This window comes from Gavialis gangeticus, unplaced genomic scaffold, assembly GCF_001723915.1.
Source record: "Gavialis gangeticus isolate Ggan-Ray unplaced genomic scaffold, GavGan_comp1, whole genome shotgun sequence".
Classification (NCBI taxonomy): Eukaryota; Metazoa; Chordata; order Crocodylia; family Gavialidae; genus Gavialis; species Gavialis gangeticus.
The window spans coordinates 36,422,480-36,443,719 of NW_017729025.1; the positions used below are offsets into that span (position 1 = coordinate 36,422,480).

A 21,240-nucleotide genomic window follows, 5' to 3' on the forward strand; every position below is an offset into this window, starting at 1 on the left:
AATAGAATAACACATATGCCATACACAAGTCAGGGGAAGTAATTCTTCCACTCTGTTCAGCACTGGTGTGGCCTCACCTAGAGCACAGTTTCAGTTCTTGGCCCTGTGCTTCAAGGAAGATGTAGACAAATTGTAGAGTCCAGAGGTAAATAACAAAAATTATCAGAAATCTAGGAAATATGACTTATGAAAAAAAGGTCTAAGAACTGTGATTCTTCCATCTGGAGAAGGGAAGAATGAGGGGAGATTCAATCATAGTCTTCAAATACAAAAATGTGGTTATAAAGAGGGTGGCAGTAGACTCCTCTTTATATCCAGAGGGAATTTGACAAAAAGTAAAGGCCTTATATGGTACAAGGGAAATTTAAGTGGGATATTAAGAAGAATTTCTAACTATGAGGGTGCAATAGCATTGGAACAAATTACCTAGAGAGGATGGGGATCTCTAGAATGGAAGTTTTTAAAAGTAGGTTAAACAAACTTTTGTCTAATCAGCTCTTAAAAATGGAGATGCTTTTAACCTGGATGGCTGTCTCTTGACCTCCTGCGGTTCCTTCCAGTCCTATTTTTCTAGGACTCTGTTCAACAGTGTCACATCTATAAACTTACGGATTTCAGTATGTTATTCTACTAGCTGATCTCTTTTAAGCATATTAACTTTTTATAGAAGCAGGACATTGGCTGCCATGGTTCTCCTGCCTTACCTGTGGCAGGTCAGGATGTTATGTCTTGTGTTGTGTCAGACAATAGTCTTACAAAGAATTTAAGCTATAAATTGTATAAGTTGGTTTGGATACCGATAATCATGCCTCGGAAAGGGTGTTGAACTAGATGACCTCCAGAGGTCCCTTCCAGTCCTACTTCTCTATGATTTCTATGATTTCTAATTGAAATCATAACTGAAAAATCTATTTTAAATTGCTTAATAGTGATTTAAGTCAAAACTATAGTTCTGATCCTGCTCTTCTTGTCCACCTAACATTCCCATTGATTTCACTGGGAGGTTTAAGGATAAAAAGTAAGGTAGGGCCTGACCCTAAATAGGAAAGATAGATAACATTGCTAAAAATATCAAAGTTATCAAGTCGGTTTATATGTAGTTTTGTTTTATTAGCCCAAGACTCTTGCTTTGGGTGCTAGCATTTGGGTCTAGAAAGATGACAATGGAAAAAAAACCATGGAAATGAAGCATATGGGAGGCAAGTATGTTTTCCTTGCCAAGAAGAACCTCTGACCAGATTGCAAAGAAAAGTCTGGCTTTGGAGGGTTACTTAACTTTCAGTGCATATCACCACTGTTTCAAAACACGAGAGGATGCATTTTCAAAGTTTGACAAAGCATTGTAGCTATGCAACTCCCACTCATTTCACTGTACACTTCCTAAGATGTGACTTGAAAGTGTATCCTAGGTACATAGACAGACAGAGGTATAGGTATCCATATAATGAGCACATTGTGGAAACATCTGCATTGCTAGCACCCAGAATGACCTTCCCTGTGACAGGTAATTCATAGCAATGGAGGGTTTGGCACTATTCCTAGATGCATTGCATTTTTTCCTACATAATTCTAGAGTGTTTCCTGTACTTATACATAGGATGAATACATACAGAGGTCACAATTCCTGAACATTTTAACTGCATTTTATGGACAACAGTATTGGAATTATTACTTAACTATACTTTCAGTTGTATCTACCAGTAATTGTACAATGACAATTTCCATTTTGCATACATAACGTAAGCCCTGATCCTTCATTGATTATATATGTGTTTCATTTTGATCATGTGGACAGTCCAATTCGTAGGGACCGAAGTTTAAGCACTTACATAAATTTTTCAAAGTCAAAGCCAGATCTAGTTTGTTCATATATGGTTTTTTACTATCAAACTACCTGTGAATAATTTACCCTATGTGAGCAAAAATTTACCCTAGTTTCACCCATATAAAACTACCATATTTTCCTGCATACCATATATCAACAAATAAGACATGTACTTTGGAAAAGCAGATTGGAGGGAAAAAAAGTTTATTGATGCATACAGAATGAACACAGCCTAACCTTCAGTTCATTCAGCCTCCCTTTCCTATTACAACTACAGTTGTAACCTTTTCATAGCTGAACTGTCAGTAGTTCTTAGATGCTCAGCCAAAAAGTGAATCTGTAGCTGCTGCTGAAAACTGCACTCCATAAGCAGATCTAGGATTTTTAAAAGAGCTAAAAATAGTCTTCAGGGCTGAGAAATAGGGGAATTGAGACCAGGAATAGCTAGCAGGCAGCAAAATTACCAAAGAAAGGATAGCTTGATTAGTGGAACATCAAGACCTTTGAAAAAGAGAGAGGGTCATTAACACCTGTGTAGTGAAGTATGATCTGCAGGAATCAGGTATATTATAATGAGCCATGAAGTCAATTGATTTCCTCAGCACTGCCTGAAGAGAAATGCTGCTGCTGCTGCCAGGCAGTTGATTATAAATTTTGATTTGAGTAGGTACTAAAATAGGGTGCAATTGTATTAATCCACCCTCCCAAATCTGCCCTGTTCAACTCTATCCCTCCCTCCATGCAGCTGCTGGAGGAAAAGAAGGCAAAGCATCATCCTTATCCTTGTATTCTGGACAGAAAATCAGATTCCCTGTTTAAGAAATGCAACCCAGTTTTGGAAGGCTAATTTTTGAGTGTGGTATATGAGTAAATACAGTAATCAGTATGCTGTCAGAACTGTTCAGATGCTATTCAGCCTACTGCAGGCTTTAGTGTCTGGAGTCAGAGGAATACATCTAGAATATGTAACAGACATTTTTGCCTGTGCATCTCCTACTTACTAACAGCCTTAAAAAGGTTTGCCTTTTGATGTGATAGTGATAGGCCTTCCCCACTTACTAACAGGAACACCATTCATCTTTGGATCCAAAATCCAGTCTTTGTTCCTTGTGCCCATCTCTATATTTAGTGTATGTGTTTTTATTAATAAAGTGAACCTACCTGTAAAGCTGGTCTCTTTATAGTATCAAGCAATAGCCCAGCTCTTGTTGCTACTGCTGGGTTGACATCTTCCACAGCAGTCAGAAAACAGCAGAATGCATGGGCCAAGGAATATTTAAGTAAGTGATTTTTTGTCACTGAGTGAATATCCAGAAACCTGCACAACACAGCCACCTTCTCCACTGCCGTGGCCAAGCCCCAAGAGAGAAAATATTCAAATTAATTCTGGCAGTGGCCTCTTTCCCTGCATCTTGAGCAAAACATGCAGGTGACATCTCATAGAAAGCAACAATGAAGACCTGGAACTTCAGCTTAGTTTCCAATTTCACCACTGGTGAGAAGTACCATCATACATTTTTATTTTATACCCAGTAATTTACAGTTTCCCAGATTATCCTTTACACTTCCACCCTTCCAGTGCAAAGTAGCTGAAGCATTGGTACACCCAGCTGCCTGAAAAACACCGCAACATAGGAGGATCCTTTGGTGGCACAGCATCTCCTAACATGCCAGAAGCTAGGCTAGGAGGCATGACTGGAAGAAAAACGCATGACCTGAGTATCTCAGTTCATAGGGTCATAGGTTCCAAGGCCAGAACAGACTATTATCTCACTTAGTCTTAAAGCTATAAAACACAAACTATTTCACCCGGTTCTCTCTGCCTGGGAAAACCCTAGAATCTAAAAAGGTCTTTTAGGGCCAGTGGCAAACAGCAAAATTTAGAGCAGCCTTTGGATTGACTGTGCTGGTGCAAACAGTATCTAAGTCACCTTTGCAGCCCTTTTTTCCCAAGCCATGATGTGCACTCCTTAGCTAAAGTAAGGATGTGGGACAACAATTCCAAACCAAGATGCATGGGCTTGATTCTCCTCAAAGCAACTCCACAGAAGTCAGCAGATATACACTAGGCTATAGCTGCTAAAATGAAAAGAGAATAACACCTACTGGCTGTAAGAGCTCTTCTTTTTTCATTCCTCTATTCTGTTTGAACCCCTTTGTTGCCTAAACAGTAGACGTGAAGAGTCACTCTCTCTAAATTTTAAATCTGTTGACTGTCATAATAAACATCAGGTTATGGGCTGTCTGGGGTATATAGGGTAAAATTTTGGCTGGAAATAACTAGACAGTTTCATAGGCCATTATTATATACTGGTAATGTAGAATTATGTCAAACAACTTTGCAAGGGAATGGGCTGTGAACAGGAGCTATGGGATACAATTAAGATAGGGGATATTTTGCCTGAGAATTAAGAAAAGCTTCCTAAGATAGAAGAGACTCTCAAGTGGTCAGTGCTCTGCCACAGACATATGTAAATTTGTTTCAACTAAGTGTTAGGAAATCCAGTGTAGATGAGTGTAGAGGACAATGCTGCATTGTCCACAGGTGGATGAATTATACTGTTCTCTATCAAAGTACCATGTGATTTTTTTTAAACACTCACCAAAGCAACCACTGAAGAAAACAACCCAGTTTCCTACCATAGCAAGAAGCAAACAAATATCACACATCTCTTAGTCTTACCTGCTTCAAACCTCATCTTCCAGTCTTTGCTGTTGAAATTGCTGTTTATGATTGTCCAGAAAATGTCAGCTCCGTGAGGAAGAGATAGAGCATGGAGGAGAAGTGGAACTGCCAGTGAGGAAAGCTGAGAGAATTCAGACTTCACCACTCTCCATAAACTGGAAAGACCAATGAAAGCAAATCTGCTTACAGAATCTGTCCTTTTCCTCCCTAATCCTTCCTTAACACTAAATGACCTTATGTTGCTGCTGGGACTTTCCTTCTTTAAAAAAAAGATAAGTTTGTGACTTGCACCATACACTCACACAGATAACAACTAGCTGTTCTATGTGGAATAGAGCTGGCTGGAAATTATCCAGTGAAGAAAAGTTAGTTGGACCAGCTTCATGAAATATAAGCTTGAAACATTTCTCCAAAACATTTTAAGTTAATCAAATGTTCACCAAATCTAAAAGATCTAGGCCAACAACCTTGCACCTCCACAATCCTTCGCCCCTGGGCACATCTGCAACATAGACTGCTCCAGGGCCAGGACCTCAGGCTTCCAGGGTCTGTGATTCCAAAGATCACTCACTATGCAACTGCCCAGCACCAAGGGCCCCACCCTTGTAGGCACGTGCCCAATGCCTGCTCGGATGTGTTCTAATTAAATGAGTCAGTTGGAGGGTTCTAATTAGAACGCTCCAGCAACCTCAGCATCATTCAGCATCCACACATTTCAAAATGGCAGCGGGGATGCTTTAATTAAGTTAGCCACCAAGCTTTAGCTAGAGCACTCCTGCTGCCATTTTAAAGTATGAGACCCTGAATACATGAGATGCAGCAGGCATTTTAATTAGAGTGGCTCCTGAGAACTGCAAGATGTCATTAGGTCTGCCTCTGGTACAGATCCATGTGGAGACTTCAGCAAAACCAAATTTCTAGTGCTTTCAGGGCCTGCAGACTGCTCCAGGGCTGGGGTCCCTAGGATTCCAGGGTCTGTGGCTTCAAAGCAGCCAGCCATGCTATGGCTTCCAGTCTCTGTGCTGTGAAGCAGGGACTCTGAAAGCTCTGGGAGCCACAGACCCAGGATACCAGACAGCTACTCTGTGCAGCAGCCCACATGCAAAAGAGTATATTTGATCTGGATAGCAGCATGTGTCAGTGCCAAGTGGGAACTGTTTTTAAATTGTATTTTGGCTCCATTCACACGGAAATAAAAAAATATAAATTTAAAACAGCCCTATTACACTTTCAGCCAGCTCTCCTGTGGAAGTGTTGTATACAGTACACTCCTGCATTTGCATCCATCAGTCATTTACTTTGTGGAAACAATCTATTACATATTCATTAGAATTTCTGAGGCATTATTATTATTATCTGTTATGAAAAACTTGCATCCAACTTACTGCAAAACAACTGGGGTGAAGAAAATAGAAAGTGCTATGACTTATCACATCAGTGATCTGCCTGTTCTGGTAACCTGTGTTGAACAGTTTTTGGACCTGCTTATAGCTGGTTACTCCGCTTGGTTTTACACGAGTCCAACATCCCATTTCTTGGCCAAGTTAGAGGGTGTTATACACAAAAAAGGGGGGTTTTCTGACAGAAGATGAGGTTTCTGCAAAATCTAAAATGTCAGTGTGTATATTTTGATTTTAACAATTGTTTTCAGTTTTCACAATGGAACATTTCATTTCCACTTGGGAAGTTCCAAACGCAAAAATTTGGGCGGGGGGGGGCACTTAACTTCATGCAATGCAACTTCACGCTTTGTTTTATTTTGTTGTTTTTGGGTCAGTTCAACACCATCTGTGTTCACCTGAGTAGCTGTGGTGCCTGAAGGGAATTATAGTTCCCCATACTCCAAGTCCTCATTCTTCCTCAGAGCCTAGACATCCCAACCAGCCTTAAGCTCCCTCATAATGCACCTTGCTCTCCCTTCTGGCTGAACTGGGATGGTGCCTCTTTAGAAATATAGTGTGATCAGGGAGCATGGCCCATACAGTAGCTAACTTCCACATGGTGTGGCTGATATTTTTCATTGGATCAACTTCATGGTTGGGATAGGAAAGAAAGTAAATATGACTGGAAGGGATCTCATAAGGTTATCTAGTCCAACCCCCCGCTCAAGGCAGGATCAACTTTGACTAACCCATCCCAGCCAAGTGAAAATTTCTAGGGATGAAGATTCTACAACTTCTCTAAGTAGACTGTTCCAGTGCTTGACCTGACCACCCTCATCATCAAAAAGTTCTTTCTAATCTCCAACCTAAATTTCTTCTCCTACAATTTGAGGCCATTGCCCCAGACAGTCTTTTGAATGCAGGGCATTCTTCTTCAGACCATAATTCCTGGACCATCACGGCTACATCACTCCTAAACTACCAACTGCAATAGCACTGTTCACAAAAATACCTGCAGCTGTCTACCAGCCTACTAGACATTCATTAGAGTTGATCAAAAATCAAAACTTCTGTCTTTAAGAAATTCTGATAGTATAACATTTGTTTTCATCCTGCGTCTGGTGGAGCAGTCAAAATACTGAAAATTTTTGTGTAAAAAAATCTTTGGAGAACATTCGATACTGAGCTACTCTGTAAACAGGGCACCAGGCTGGCTGTCAGGAAACTCCGATTCAAGTTTCAGCATGATGAACGGTCCTGGATAAGTCATTTTCCCTTGTTCCACATCTGTTTCTTTCCTGCCCCTTTTTGTCTTGTCTTTTAAACTCTTTAAGCTCTTTGGGGTAGCAATTGTCTCTCATTATGTGTTTGTAGAGAGCCTCGCACAACAGACTTCAGAACTTGACTGGGGCTTTTAGGGGGTTACTATAATATAAATAGGAATGGCTTTATAAAGTATTCAGAAATTCTTATGTTCAGTACATACCTTGCAATCAGCATGTGATCTTGAATGTAAGCTAGGAATTGTGGATGATCCTTTCTCGCAATATATAAACACTCTCCATGTAGACAGAGAATCTTCAGACAGTTCAGCATGTTGAAAAGAATGTCTGGTTCTTCAAATCTAGCCATTTCCTGTGCAAACAATCATGTGATTAACGCTACTTTCAAGTCAGCAAAAATCTTAATTAAATATGTGAAATTGAATAAGGAATTGTACCTGCAGTATGGTGTATATGAGCTTCAAGGTAACTGGAAGCTGCTGATAACAAAATTTTCGCTCAGTGTCATTTTTTATTGCTGTTAAAATAAAACGACGTACAGTGTGATTAATCGCATAGAATTTACCAGTTAGGAATGAAACTAGAAATAAAGCAAGGAAGGTATGATTATTGCCAAGAGCAAATTCATCTCACCTGCAACTCCAATTGCACTTAATAGAAATACATCACAAATTAATTTGTCCCTAAGCACTTTAGTCTATATTATCAAAGGATTGGTTTGTTTAATTGTTTTACCTGTTCAGTCAAGTTTGCCACAAATGCATATTCCATACATACAGCTTCCCCAGTAAGTTAGGAAAGCATTAAATGTATGAACAGCAATCAATTCTGAGTGGCTGAGCTTAAAAGATTACTTTAAAATGCTTTATTTTTATCTGAATAAAAGCATAGGAAGGCTCCACTTAACAAACAGTTCAAAATGTCTCTTTAACCCACCAGCATTTTCTGTTGTCTCTGTATGATTTCCTGGGTTTTCTCCATGTTTTGCTGCCAATTTATCTTCCTCTTCCCCTTCTGTTCCTATAATAAACTCAGGTCTAGTATACAGAAGGCTATCCTCAAGGCTGTCTGTGGGCTCCTTTAAGAACATAAGAAGTTGAATTCATTTCTTGATATTCAATCTTGAAAGCATTAAAGGAAACCCTGCTATATAAGTTAAATCCTGAATGCATGCATGCAGCCTAACTCAAGCAGGAGCTTTTGTGTGAGGAAATGAAGCATTTCCAAAATTGTACATTCCAATGACTTGCATAGTCAGAATTATATCATGTGTTACCAGACACTGGGTTAAGGCTCCTTTGACAACACAGCTTCAACAGTGTACATGCAATACCAATGAGTTTTTATTTTTTTATTTGCTTCATGACAATGGCCCCAGTTCATCAAAGCACATAAACATATGCTGAATTTGAAAATGCACCTAAGACCCATGGAAGTGCTTTGCTGAACAAAGGCTTTATATGCTAACTCTTAATCCTGTAATTTGCTTCCTGTGGCCAAAATCTGAATAGGAAGGGTAGAGTTAGTAAAATGAGTAAAGTTAGTAAAAACAACCTGTGAAAATCTATATTATGTTTATATAGCACTTTGAATCCCTACACGCTTGAATGGACATTGATTTGCCCACCACTAAAATGCTCCAAGTACTTAATGCACCGCAGAAGTGCTGCAAATAAGAGTTTAGGATAAAAGGTAAGAAAAAAATGTCAAAAGGAACAAGTACATGCAGAATAGAGTAATTCAATATCAAATATGTTCAGGACACCACAGGTGACATTCCAGCTCTCATGAAAAGTAACAAGGAATCCTTACTGACCATAGGTGGTCTGGGATGCTGGTCAGCCTTTTCAAAGTGACAACAATGCCACAGGCCTGAATTTCAGAACAGGAGTAGGACAGGCACTCAGTGTTTTCTACCAATTTCTTTCAGGTATGTCAAGTTTGCACTTAAGAACTGAAGCACCCAAAATACCTAATCACTTGAAAATTTTGGCTCTTGATTTCAATTTGTTATATGAACAACCCAGAGATGCAAAGCTCAAAGTATTATCATTTTACATTTGGTATGACAGATGACACCTCCACCCACAGCGCCTTCCCAGAACGAAACTAAGACACATGGAAAACAAAAGGAAAAATGCCACCTATCAAATTGGTATTGCCTCTACCACGGTATTCTTTAAAAGACTCCATTCCAATTTACAAGATCTAACAAAACAATGGAAATTTAATTCTAGACTGATCCTTCTGATCTATGTTCAAACTCAAAGCAGCCTTGCTGCCTTGTGTAGAGGGCAATTTGTGTAATTAATCATAGGACTTTTGAAGAACTATTAAAGTCTTCCATTTAATTATATAACCCATTTATTTTACGACTTACCACTAGCCTGATTTCTTCCTTTGGAGCTAGCCGCTCTAGCAGCTCACAGGCTAGCTGATAACAAAGAATGCTAGACTGGCACAGATTACATTCAACTGCTTTTTCATCTTTCTGACACGTGTGCGAGCCACCCCACGGTGCCTGAAACACATTGCTTATGATGGAAATTATGTCTTTGGAGAGGCTGTTCTCTAAACCCAAGGTGATACCATCATCTTGGAGTTCCATCTGAAAATAAGTAAAGAGGGAAAAGGTAACAATTAACTGTCTGATTAAAAATCAGTTCTCTAGTCTGCTTATTCTTACATTACTGCCAACATTAAATCAGCCACACAGAGAAGAATGTAAGACATACTGGAACTCATGTTTTCAAAAGCAGCCACTAATTTTGGGTGCCCAACTCGACACCTACACTGGAATTTTCAAAGTCGTGTAAAAGCTCAGCTTTCCCAATTCCCATTAATCTTAATAGAGGATGGGCAGGCGGCTTGGTTTGGTAGCTTTGACAATCTCAGACATAGCTCTGGTCCTCCACAGAACTGCAGTTGCTCCAGGACTTGAGGAGGAGGCTTTACATAAAAATGATGGTTTCTCCAATTCCAGAGGCCAGCAGGGCCACTTTAGCTCTCACCAGGAGTCAGAGCGGCCGCAGAGCCCCTCTAATTTATGCCAGTAACATAACAATTGGTACAATTGCTTTGGGGCAATTATTCCAAATGAGGATTGTCAGAGCACAGCAGTATGTTAAATAATCTCCCCTGCCACACTCCTGCCATATCCCCTAAATCACTGGCTATGAGCAACTGTTGTATGGGGGGAGAAATGAACTCTAAGCTACATAAGGCAGGGGTGTCCAGCATGTGGCATGCATGCCACAAGTAGCACAGGCATTCTCTGTGTGAAGGAAAAACAGCAGAAGATGGGACAGAAAGCAGAAGGCAGCGTAACAGACTGAGCAGGAAGCACAGGGCAACAAGAAAACAGAACAGCTGACTAGGCAGGGGAAGGGGATCGGATTGTCACTCAGTACTTGGCTTGTGGCATGCCTGCCAAAAGGGCTGGCTTTCACTGTCTTGGAGTCTCTATCAGTCTACAAGAAACACCATCTGTATATTCAAGGCAACTGAGGCCTGACTGTCAGAGCTACTGACCACCTACAAATCTAAACAGAATCAGAAAGAGCTGCAGGCTCGCAATGCTTCTGAAAATAGAGGCCTCATTGTGGGCACTCAAAAATGGAGGCACTGAGTAGAGGCTACTTTGGATAATATGGGTCAATATCTGTATATGGGAGAACAGCATCCTCTTAAACTGGGACATGCCATTTTCAGCCTATCAACCTGACTGAGGAGCTATCCTAAAACTGAAAGAAGGGCAATTAAAAATTACTTAAATGAAAGAAAATATAACTCCAAACAAAATACACTAAACAAGTCAGTTCCTGGATTTTATCTTTATAGCTTCCTCTAGTCTTCACTTGGCAATTTCTGTATTAAAAGATCAAAGTTCAGAATTTCACACCTTCTAAAAGCCTGATTAAATACTGCTGAATTCCCTAGCACTGGGGAAAAAAAAGTAAAGGGGTGCTTTTCAGTTCAGTGGGCTACTGTATGGTAATTAACATGAAGCAAAATTTACTGATCAGAAACGTTCTGAAGTCTAGGCAATTTGCAGTTTTAGCAGGGGTTAGCAGCTATGCTCCTCCTTAGTCTTTCACGCTATCTGCTAACTCATGTGAACCCTACAAATTGCATTGTTTTCTTGGGGATTTACCACTTACCATTAGTTAGTTAGCTTGACTTAGTTAACTGAATTAAACACACCTTTTGCCTAGAGAAAAGAGTGTAATTAACCCACACATTTTCTAGCCTAAGTTAAACACAGTATTTAGCTAAATTAGTACAAATCTGTGTGTGGATATTTCTGTTTTGGCTGATGGGATGCTAGTTGTGGTTTAGCTTATTTCTGCTCCTAGAGCCCTGCCCATATATGAAGTGTGGGAAAAAAACCTCAAGGGTCATGGCATCCAACCCCCTGCAAAGACACAGGGGATGCATCTATACAAGACACTGCGGAGTTGCCTAATTAGCTCCGTAGTAAAGCATCACTGTCTACACAAGCAGTGCTATTAGGCCTGAGAAAACTAATTAACTCCACCATAGGATAGTACTGCCCAACACAAGTACTATTTTATGGTGGAGTTATTTACCCTGCACATGTATATGATGACTGGGGCTGGCTGGGGCATAAAGGTGCTACGGTGCTGGGGCTGCCTGCTGGTTAGCCCTGCACTGTAGCACTCTCCTGCCCCATCCAGCCCCTCTGCAGCATGTTGAGCTGGACAGGAGCAGCCCCAGGTTGGCAGGCTGACCCCCCAAGGCCACCTGCCAGCCAGGGCTGTGCCACCCTGGCTTAATGTGCTGCAGTTCTGGAAGGAATAAACTGCAGTATGAACTGCAATGAAGTTTATTGCATTAAATTAATTTTACATGTAGATGCGCTCAGGATGAAACCAGCCTAGATAAGTGCCTATCCAGCTACTTCCTCAAAATCTCCAGATTCCATAGCTTCTCTAGGCAGCTAGTTGAATATAGTTAGCTTAAAACAGTTTCTAAAGCAATGTAGTTATGCCAGTTCAAACTCCTCTGTAAGCACTCTTGCTGCAATTTAAGATTGACTTATTTCAGTTTAGCCTAACCTGTCCACACAGGGGTTTTCACTGGCTTGACTAAGATGTCTTAATATTATACCTTAAGTAAACCCTGTGCAGCATTCTTTTGTGGAAAATGCCAATACTGACAAAGCAAATGTTTGGCAGTGAGGGTCAGAGGGGGTGAGAGGCAATGGGTGAGGAGAGGAAGGGGAAGGATATGGTGACCTGGAGATTGAATGTAGCTGGTAAATTGTAGAGAGGTTACCTGGGGTATCAGATGGCAGGCAGGTTATAATGTCTCATAAATCCAATGTCTATATTTAGTCCATGATTTTTTTTGTATCCAGTAGGTTGCTGAAGTGAAGTTCACAGACTCATCTGCAAAAGGTGTTTTATAAATTCTCTTTGAGGATTAGAACTGAGATATTGGAGAGAGAGTGAGAAACATGCACCCATAGGAAATTGGGTATTTCTGTCTTTGATAGATTTTCAGTGTGCATTCATTCTGGTACAGTTGTTTGGTTTCTTCTATATATTTTCCATCAGGGCATTTAGTGCACTGGATGAGATATTACATTTCTGGAGGTGCAGGTGTAAGATCCAGGAATGGTGATGATTCTATGTGGGGTGTATTTATTATGGGAGTGGCAGAGATACTTTGGCAGGTTTTACATTTCTTGTCCCAGCATGATCTGGATCCATTTGATGTTTTTTAGGCCATAGGAAGTTTGCTTCTGGTGATGAGGTTGGCGAGGTTCAGTGCTTGTTTAAACGCTAGATGGGTGGTTCTGGAAAGATCTCTTTAAGAATTGGGTCTGCTTCTAGTATGGGTTGCAATTATCTGTGGGTGCACATTTCTCACAAGATAACCACTCCCTCCAGTTGCTCAATTCTAATCTTCAAAGGGAATTTACAAAACACCTTTTGCAGATGAGCCTACGAACTTCACTTCATCCACGTACTGGATACAAAAAATTATTGACTAAATATAGACATTGGATTTTATGGCACATTTTAATCATCTGATACCCCAGATAACATCTCTAAAATTTACCAGCTACATTCTATACCCAGGTCACCATTTCCTTCCCCCCTACCTGTCTCTCACCCATTGTCTCTCAATGCCACATATTTGCATTTTCACTGACTTGCATTCTTGCATACTGGATTTTATCTCATCCAGAAAGAGCACAAAAGAACTGCAGATGCTCCCTCTGCCTGAAGAAGAGTGTATGTACCCGAATTCTTGCAAAGAAGAATTTTTCCAACTATTTTAGTTGGTCTAATAAAAGATATCAGATTTACCCAAAGAATCTTGTCTGCCTACTTCCTGAAACCAACATAGGTACAACCAACACCCCTAAAATACTGACAAATGAACCTTGGTTTTCACCTGAAACAATGTTCATACCATCTTTTGTACCAGTTTATCTAATCCAATTTAAAATTACATTTTTAGTTTAACTGGTGCAACCCCACATGTAGACAGCCCTAACAGATTTCACAGGCACATTTATTGACTTTTGATTTTTGGGTTTATCCAAACATGGCAATAAGTGGGTTCTTTCCAATTATTCCTAAATATTAGCATATATGTGTTTTAAGCATTTAATTAATTAATCAAATCTCCTCCATGTTCTAATTAGAATGCTGCAGCATCACTGCAGCATCAAGTGTATTAAGCTCCCACATGTTTTAAAATGACTATGAGACACTTTAACTAAACCTCACTGAATGAGGTTTAAAGTGTCCCATGGCCATTTTGAAATGTGCAGGAGTTTAATACATATGAAAGTAAGGGGTTTTAATTAGAGCGGCTGCCTGGGAACCACTCTAATTAAAATGCGCCTCCCCCACCCCCAAAACCTACCTCCAAGCACATGTATAGGCAGACATAAGTTTCGTTTTTGCATCAGTTTACCAAGAACATTTTCTCTCTGTTGGTACCTGCTTCAGGATGAGATCAAACATCAGTATGAAGCAATTCAGATTCATTTCATCATCATCACATTCAAAGTCAATGGTCTTTCCTCCAGGGTGTCCAAAATTCTTGAATGGACTTCGAAAAGGGCTGCGAACAGGGCTGCGAAATGGGCTCTGGAAAGGACTTGGGAAAGGACTCAGCATGCTATGCTGAACCCTGCGCCCAGGGTCAGAGGCAACGCTTACCTGAAGAAACAGAGGACAGACACACAGATCAGTCTGAAACTCCTGAGTACTGCGCTGGTATACATGGGAGAAAACTCAGACCCTACAGTTTTACTTTTTCCTATCATAGCTGTTTCTGTAAAATGCAGTGGGTCATCTTCTGCATTCTTGTATGTACGGGCATATGTTAGAAAGAGCACATCAAATTTGTGCCTGGTATAACTCCATGGACTTAGTTATACCTGGGAGGAACTTAGTATAACTTTAGCCACAAAATGGGTACAGATGGTAAAGCAGCCTAAGCTACACTGATGTGACATTATGCAGTAGGACAAAACACTCTAACAGGAGTGTCAGGGCATGTGTAAATGAAACGGGGACCCTAAATTGAAGCAGTGGGTTTTAAAAAACACCACTTCAATTTAGGGCTGATTCAACTCCCGTGTCATGCACACATCCTGCTGACTTACCTGCCTCTCTGGCGGAGAGGGGAGGGCAAGCTGCCAACAGGTGGAGCAGTCCCTGGGCTGCGGGGGGGGAGGGGCTGGTGCTTCCCTCTACAGCAGTGACAGCCCCCTCAAGGTGGCACCCGCCCACAGGCATCCAGCTCAGGCAGTCCTGGGGGGCACTGCAGATACAGAGGGAAGCACTGGGCCCCCATGCAGCTCAGGCAGGCAGGCTGCAGGGGGGGAAAAAAAAGATCAGGCTCACTGTTTTTCTTCAGCGGAGCCTGCTTTCCCGGGCTGCTGCCAGACTGCCTGCAGGGCTTCCTGCAGAGCCGTGGAGCTGCACAGAGCCTGATGCTTCACTCCATGGCTGTAGGGGCAGCAAACTAAAGCTCCTCAAAGGATTTTTGGTTTGCTGTGCCCCAAGTCATTTAAGGTGCATTACACCGCCAAATTTCCTACAATGGCTGGAATAAATGTGCAATATGCTGCCAAGGCATGCAAACTACAACACCATTAAAGTGGTGCAAAAGTATTTAGCCCACTTTAAAGTGTTGTGCACACACCTCTCTCATTTCTTCTACACACAGCCTCAGTGATTGATTACAAGAAGGTGTATCAACAGAACAGTGTCACCAAGACTATCCCCAGCTAGTAGAGGTAGCTGAAGAACAACTGGAAGGAGGATGTAAAATAAAGCAATGCAGACACAAATAATTTATACCCACACACAGAAGGGCCATATGCCATTCAGCTTCTACTGGGAGAATTGCTGCTCTCCCAGTAGAAAACATAAATGTACAGATGTTCAGGATTTTTCTCTCAGACCAAAAATGGTGGTTCCAAAAGGAAAATAACCCAGGAACAACCAAGGTTAAATTTATCCCAGGAGAGTTTCTCCTGGGAAAGAAAAAGTCTAGACAGGTTCCTTTTTGAGAGAAGCTACAGCACAGTCCTCCAGCATCCCAGAGTGCTTTGCTTCCATCATTTCCCTCACCCACCCCAGGAGACAATCTTTTCCTTAGGCTGGACTCTACTGTTACAGCCACACAGGGAGCAGAATGCACACCCTTCACAATACCCACATTATGCTTCAGTTCCCTGACAGGCTGATCTTGAGCAGTCTAGGTCAGCCAATCAGGGCTGCCCTGTGCACTGCTGCCATCTGTCCCCAGACAGAGTAAGGGAAGCTGCAGAGCATGCTGAGATGTGTGGACAGGAGCCCCCTGGCTGTACAGTGTCAGCATGGAAAACTCTCTCCTCTTCAGGGGCTCAATATTCACATTTCTGTTGTGGGGTCTCCAAGTAGGTCTTCTAGCAGGAAAACAGACCCAGGAGAATTCTTCCAAATCATCTGAATGTGCGTATGCAGCCTACAATAGGTATTCTTTCACCACTCTCAGCAATATACATAGAAACCCTACAGTGTGGAAGGGAAGTCCAGTGCCACACCACATAGTTTGTTCCAAGGAACCTACTATCTGATATACCAGGTAGTAAAAGTGTGTGTTTCCTCTGCATGGGATTCAGGAGTGACCCTATACTAGCTGTGTTACTTGGCAGATCTACATTCTGCAAAGCCAGTGTTAATTAACTCATATGAGGATTAGCTTACCCAGAGAAACTTCTGTTTCTCACTTTTTTAGTCCCTCTTAGGCAGTAGTGGAGCAAAGGATCTGACCTTGTATTTTTAAGCTGCATGTCTGTCAGAAATTCCACGTATTATATCATTAAGAAACATTCCTCTGATGTGTGGTACAGCACTGTGAAGTAACCTAACCACACTAGTTTTTTCCCTGAGTTCTCACTGTGCCTGCAGACTCATACTTGCTTTAATACCACAGTAATCAAACTCTGATTTTAATTTTAAGCATTTTATACAGTTAAAGAAAGCAAAAGGATATGCTTCTGATGCTTTTTAACAATGACCAGGGACTGGGAAACAATGAAAAATGGGGGGGAAAACTGTGGCTTTTTCCTTTTAACTGAGAAAAACATGGCTTTCTCATTTTAATGAAGAAACGCATGGATTTTCCACTTTTGTAAAGAGCTCTCTGCAGGTTGTCAGAGTTCCAGCCTGCAAGGGGCTGGGGGGCAGTAGAAGGAGGGGGATCAGGCAGAGATGCATGCTCATGCCTGCACATGGCCACCAGGCAGCCTGGAGAGCAGCTCCCACAGGTAAATCTGGTGGGGGAGAAGTGGGGACTGAGGCCCCCATAGTGAGGGTGGGGGGGAGTTGGGCAGGGTTGGGGCTAGGTCTGTTGCCCAGCCAAGTGCTGCGTGGGGCTTGGGCTGGAATGCGCAGCTACAGGCCCTGGCAGGGAGCAGAACAGGGCCACAGGTGGTTCATCGGGGGGACAAAGGGGGCTGGCACCCCACCGCTGCACACACTCCCACGGGGGACGGGAGGACGTGCCCCTCCGATCTGTACGCGGGGTGGAGGTGAGGCCAGGGACGGGTGCAGGCTGCCTGCTGTGGGCTTGGGCTCCCTGCCCTGCTGCCCTCCCCCAAGGTCTCCACGGCCCAGCAGGTGGGACCCAGTGTTGCTGCTGTGAGCCCTGCACCACCCTGGTGAGGTTCCCCCTGCCCACCCAGCAGCAGCGGGGGTGGTGGCACAGAGTTGTGCCCTTCACTGCTCTCAGGCAGGCAGGGAGCACCTCACCAGGGTAGCACAGGCTTTGCAGCAGCAAGGAGCTTCCCTGCCTGGCCCCGCTCTGCCCTGCCATGCTGGGTCCCACCTGCTGGTCTGCGGAGGCCCTGCAGGGAGGGCAGCGGGGCAGGGAGCCTGAGCCCACAGTGGGCAGCCTGCACCAGCCCCCCCCCACATGAGCTCTGCTTCAACTGTACCACCCATGGTGGAGGGAGAGCCTGGATCCACACTCCACTCCACTGCAGCAGCCGCCACCACCTCCCGTGGGTGACAGCTGGGGTTCAGGCACTGCTGTGGCGGGCAGGGGGTTGTGGAACCAGGTCCCTGGCCCCATAGCCCTGGCAGCTGGGGGCTCCCTCAGGCAAAGCAGGAGGCTGCAGGTGAGGGGCACCAGCAGGGTTGAGAGAGCTATGGGTGGGGAGTTAGGGGCACCAGCAGGGCCAGGGGGCCTGTGAGTGGGGAGTGAGGGGCCTAGACCTGCTTCCTGGTGAGCAAAGGGGGCAGGGGGAGCTCAGGTTTTCCGTGATAAAAAACCCAAAATTAAACACCAAAATTAAAGGTATTTAGAATTTATTTTATTATAGTGACTGAGGCACTGGTAGGCTTCCAAATTGCTTTAAAATTGTAAATATATGAATAAAAACATTGTGTTTGATTGATACCTATATATATAGTGGGGTTATATTTTAATCACAGATTTGGGGGGTTTTAATAAGAGAAGCTGCAATTTTTAAACAGAGAAAAGGAGGATCCCTGATAATGACACATACTTGTGTTTCTGCTGTATAGAAAATAACAGTGTTTCAAAAGTGAAGTGAGGGCTGATTTTCAGAATTCATGCACTTGTATCAAGAAATGTATTTCCTTACTGTTCACAGTTTCTCTATCTAAGAAAAATGAATTCATTGTGGAAACTAGAACAAGACAGACGAAAACTTTTCAAAGGGAAGAGCTGTTAAAGAAGTATTCAATCAAATGCCTGATTAAATAGGTTAGAAAAAGGTCAGGTTTTAAACTGGTTCAGCGCATAACGAACAGCCTAGTCAAGTTCTTTGGTCATCTAGTAATTTCCTCTGCATTATGAGTATCATACTTTAAAGACCAGAGGAGAGAGAAACTGAGAGTAGATTAATTTAGCTCTAATGACTGAATATGCTTCTGTCACAAGGAATTCTTCCTCAGAAAGTCTCTAACACAGTTTGCCTCTGGGACAAGAGTTGGCTGTTAACAATAAGTTATTCTGGCTATTTCAGGAGTTTAAAAGAAGCTGCTGCCTCTTCTATCAGAGGTAAATGGCAGCCGAGGAAGGGGAGGGTTAAGTGAAACCAAAAAATGAAAAAGCAGAATGAAGGACAGGGAAATTAATTCTGTTCTGTCAGTACCGTCAGGAAGGGCTGCGTGGAACAAGAATGAGAAAGCTCACCCTAGATGACCAGGTGTTCATTAAAAAATGCTGGTTGATGGCAGTCAACAGCAGATACAGAGAATAAAATTTTGGAAAAGATAACAAGACACAATAAATACTAATGCTTAACTATTACACAGGTTACTGTACCAAGTAAAACCATTCATTCAGAAAGACTGCACAACCAGGCACTGCCTGCATCGTATTTACCAATTCTTAATTTACAAATTAAAGCTGATCAAGTGATAGGCTGTCATTAATTCAAGAAGTTGTCTCATTTTTATCACTCAAAATATGTACTTTGTCTCCAATCAACAGTTGCTGACATAACTAATAAAGAGTTTTTCAATTTTCATCCGTAATACACAAGAAACACTGTTCTAAGGTGAAAATAAATGCAAATTACCCTTCGAGAGGCAAGATTTCCTGCCAGTTCACTGACTCTTGATTTTCTTTGATTTGCTAATTCTTTGACTGAATTAACTCCATCGGAAAACATACTGATTAGCAGCTGGAGAGGAACCACAATATCTAATTCAGACAACACCTGATGAAAGACACAAAAAAAAGCATTTCAGAGCTGATAAAAATTGCTCTCTCTAGAAATACATTCATCACATAGGTCAGCTTTATCAAGGTACAAAAGCACATTCCTAATTTCATGCATCTAGGTAGCTTGAACAAAAACATTGGTACTAGCCATATGCTTAAAGTTAGGATGCCCTTGTTGACTCAGAGAACCAAAAGACCTGGCTAAGTGCAACAAAGAGCACTTCCCAATATTCCTGTGAATAAACCAGACATCTCTCTGATTGCATCTCAGGTCCTTTTTTACTCACAAACATTCATGTTTGGAAGGTTTTCTTCACAGGAAAAACATGTGAAGCAAAGTGTCAGAAATACTAGGATGAATAAATATTCACTAGTTGTTGTTGGCATTATTATTTGTAGGCCAGTGCTGTTCCAAAGGCTCCAGTCAAGTTGGTTCCCATAGCCATTTGTCCACACTGCTGACTGTAGCAGAGCTTGCTTCAAATGAGTGGCTGCATGAGTACAATAATTCTTGTATATTAGATACAAGTAGCTGTCTAACCATGGAAGCACTGGCCTTAGTACAGGATACCCTTGAGCACCAAGCCAGATTCCTGGAGGAAAAGGAGCAGGGTTGAGCTCCATGTTGCTACAGCTGCACTGCTGCTAGTACCTAAGTTACTCAGCTAGCTTAAGTATTTCTAGACTAGCCTGCAGGGCTGACCTACCATGAAAGGTTATTTTCATTATTCTGCAACAGATCTTCAATATCCAGCAGAGTTGGATAATTCACGAACAACCCAAGGGTTCCACCGGTTTGTAGGTGACCAATCTCATGCAGCACTTCGCAAGAGGGAATTTTCATGGTGACCATTTCATGAACAAGTCAGAGACAAAAATGGGCTTACTCAAAATGATTTCATCCGACAGTTGTTCACACCAAATGAACTTGCAAAAATCACCGTTTGCTGATAGAAAATTTGCAAACCAAAAAAACCTGCTAAAGTTCCCCAGCAAATAGTTCACTTTACATTCACCACAAATAGCTCTCTTCAGAGCAGAAGTGATGATTGCAGGTGTTGTTTCAGATGTGCTATTGTAAATTGCATGAGATCTTGAGTGAAGCTGCTTCACTCCCAAATGAACTTTGGAGGCACAATCTGTCCTGTAGCTGCTCAATATGCAGAGGAAGTTTTCTGGATGCAATATACACACTGGCAGCAGGTGGCCAGGTTTGTGGGTCTGAACAGAGGGGGATTAAGGCCACAGCAAAAAGTGGGTCTGAAGGACTCCAAATCCAAACCAGCTTTTCACAAAATGGGAATGCTAAAAGTCCCTTTGCAGTCTTAGAACCACATTCTGTGGCAGGTTAGAGCTGGGGAAGAAACAAGGCAGCTGGCTAGTCCACAACCTACAGTCAGAGGAAAAGCCTTCCACAAATGTCTAGCCTTCCACAAAAGGCTAGACATTCAGCTGAAGATGAGAGAGATGAGAGAGTAATACATAGCCTCCCTTTTTGTTCTGAGCTACCTACCTGTTCATAGTAGAGGTAAGCAAAGGGAAAAAAGACACCTTGATACTTTAAAAAAAGTTGATTTTAAAAAGGTTCAAATAGCTCTTCCTTGCCTAAACCACAAGCTGGTTTAGCACAACCCACTGATGAAGGACACTTACATGCAGCCAGAGCAAAGCCTGCTCTTGCACAGAAGATGGATATCCTGTGAACCGACAACTAATGAAACACATGTAACATTTTACTTGCCAAATGCACTATTGTCAAATCCCTATTGTCCCCCTTCTATTCAATGGGAAAGCACCAGGTGGATACTGGCTGAATAGCTAGGCTAGCTT

At 42.2% G+C, this 21,240-nt stretch overlaps 1 protein-coding gene across 1 annotated transcript in view; it reads right to left on the reverse strand.

Annotated features, from left to right (window-relative positions):
• UNC79 (unc-79 homolog (C. elegans)) overlaps positions 1 to 21,240 on the reverse strand; it is a 221,257-nt gene that overhangs the window by 124,658 nt on the left and 75,359 nt on the right. Inside the window, exons 17-25 of the mRNA XM_019518633.1 lie at positions 21,064 to 21,131; positions 19,265 to 19,405; positions 14,157 to 14,378; positions 9,557 to 9,784; positions 8,113 to 8,254; positions 7,614 to 7,693; positions 7,380 to 7,528; positions 4,509 to 4,666; positions 2,987 to 3,168 (exon numbers count right to left, since the gene is read on the reverse strand). Of these exons, the coding sequence (XP_019374178.1) occupies positions 2,987 to 3,168; positions 4,509 to 4,666; positions 7,380 to 7,528; positions 7,614 to 7,693; positions 8,113 to 8,254; positions 9,557 to 9,784; positions 14,157 to 14,378; positions 19,265 to 19,405; positions 21,064 to 21,131 (1,370 nt within the window). The remainder of the gene's footprint in view (positions 1 to 2,986; positions 3,169 to 4,508; positions 4,667 to 7,379; positions 7,529 to 7,613; positions 7,694 to 8,112; positions 8,255 to 9,556; positions 9,785 to 14,156; positions 14,379 to 19,264; positions 19,406 to 21,063; positions 21,132 to 21,240) is intronic.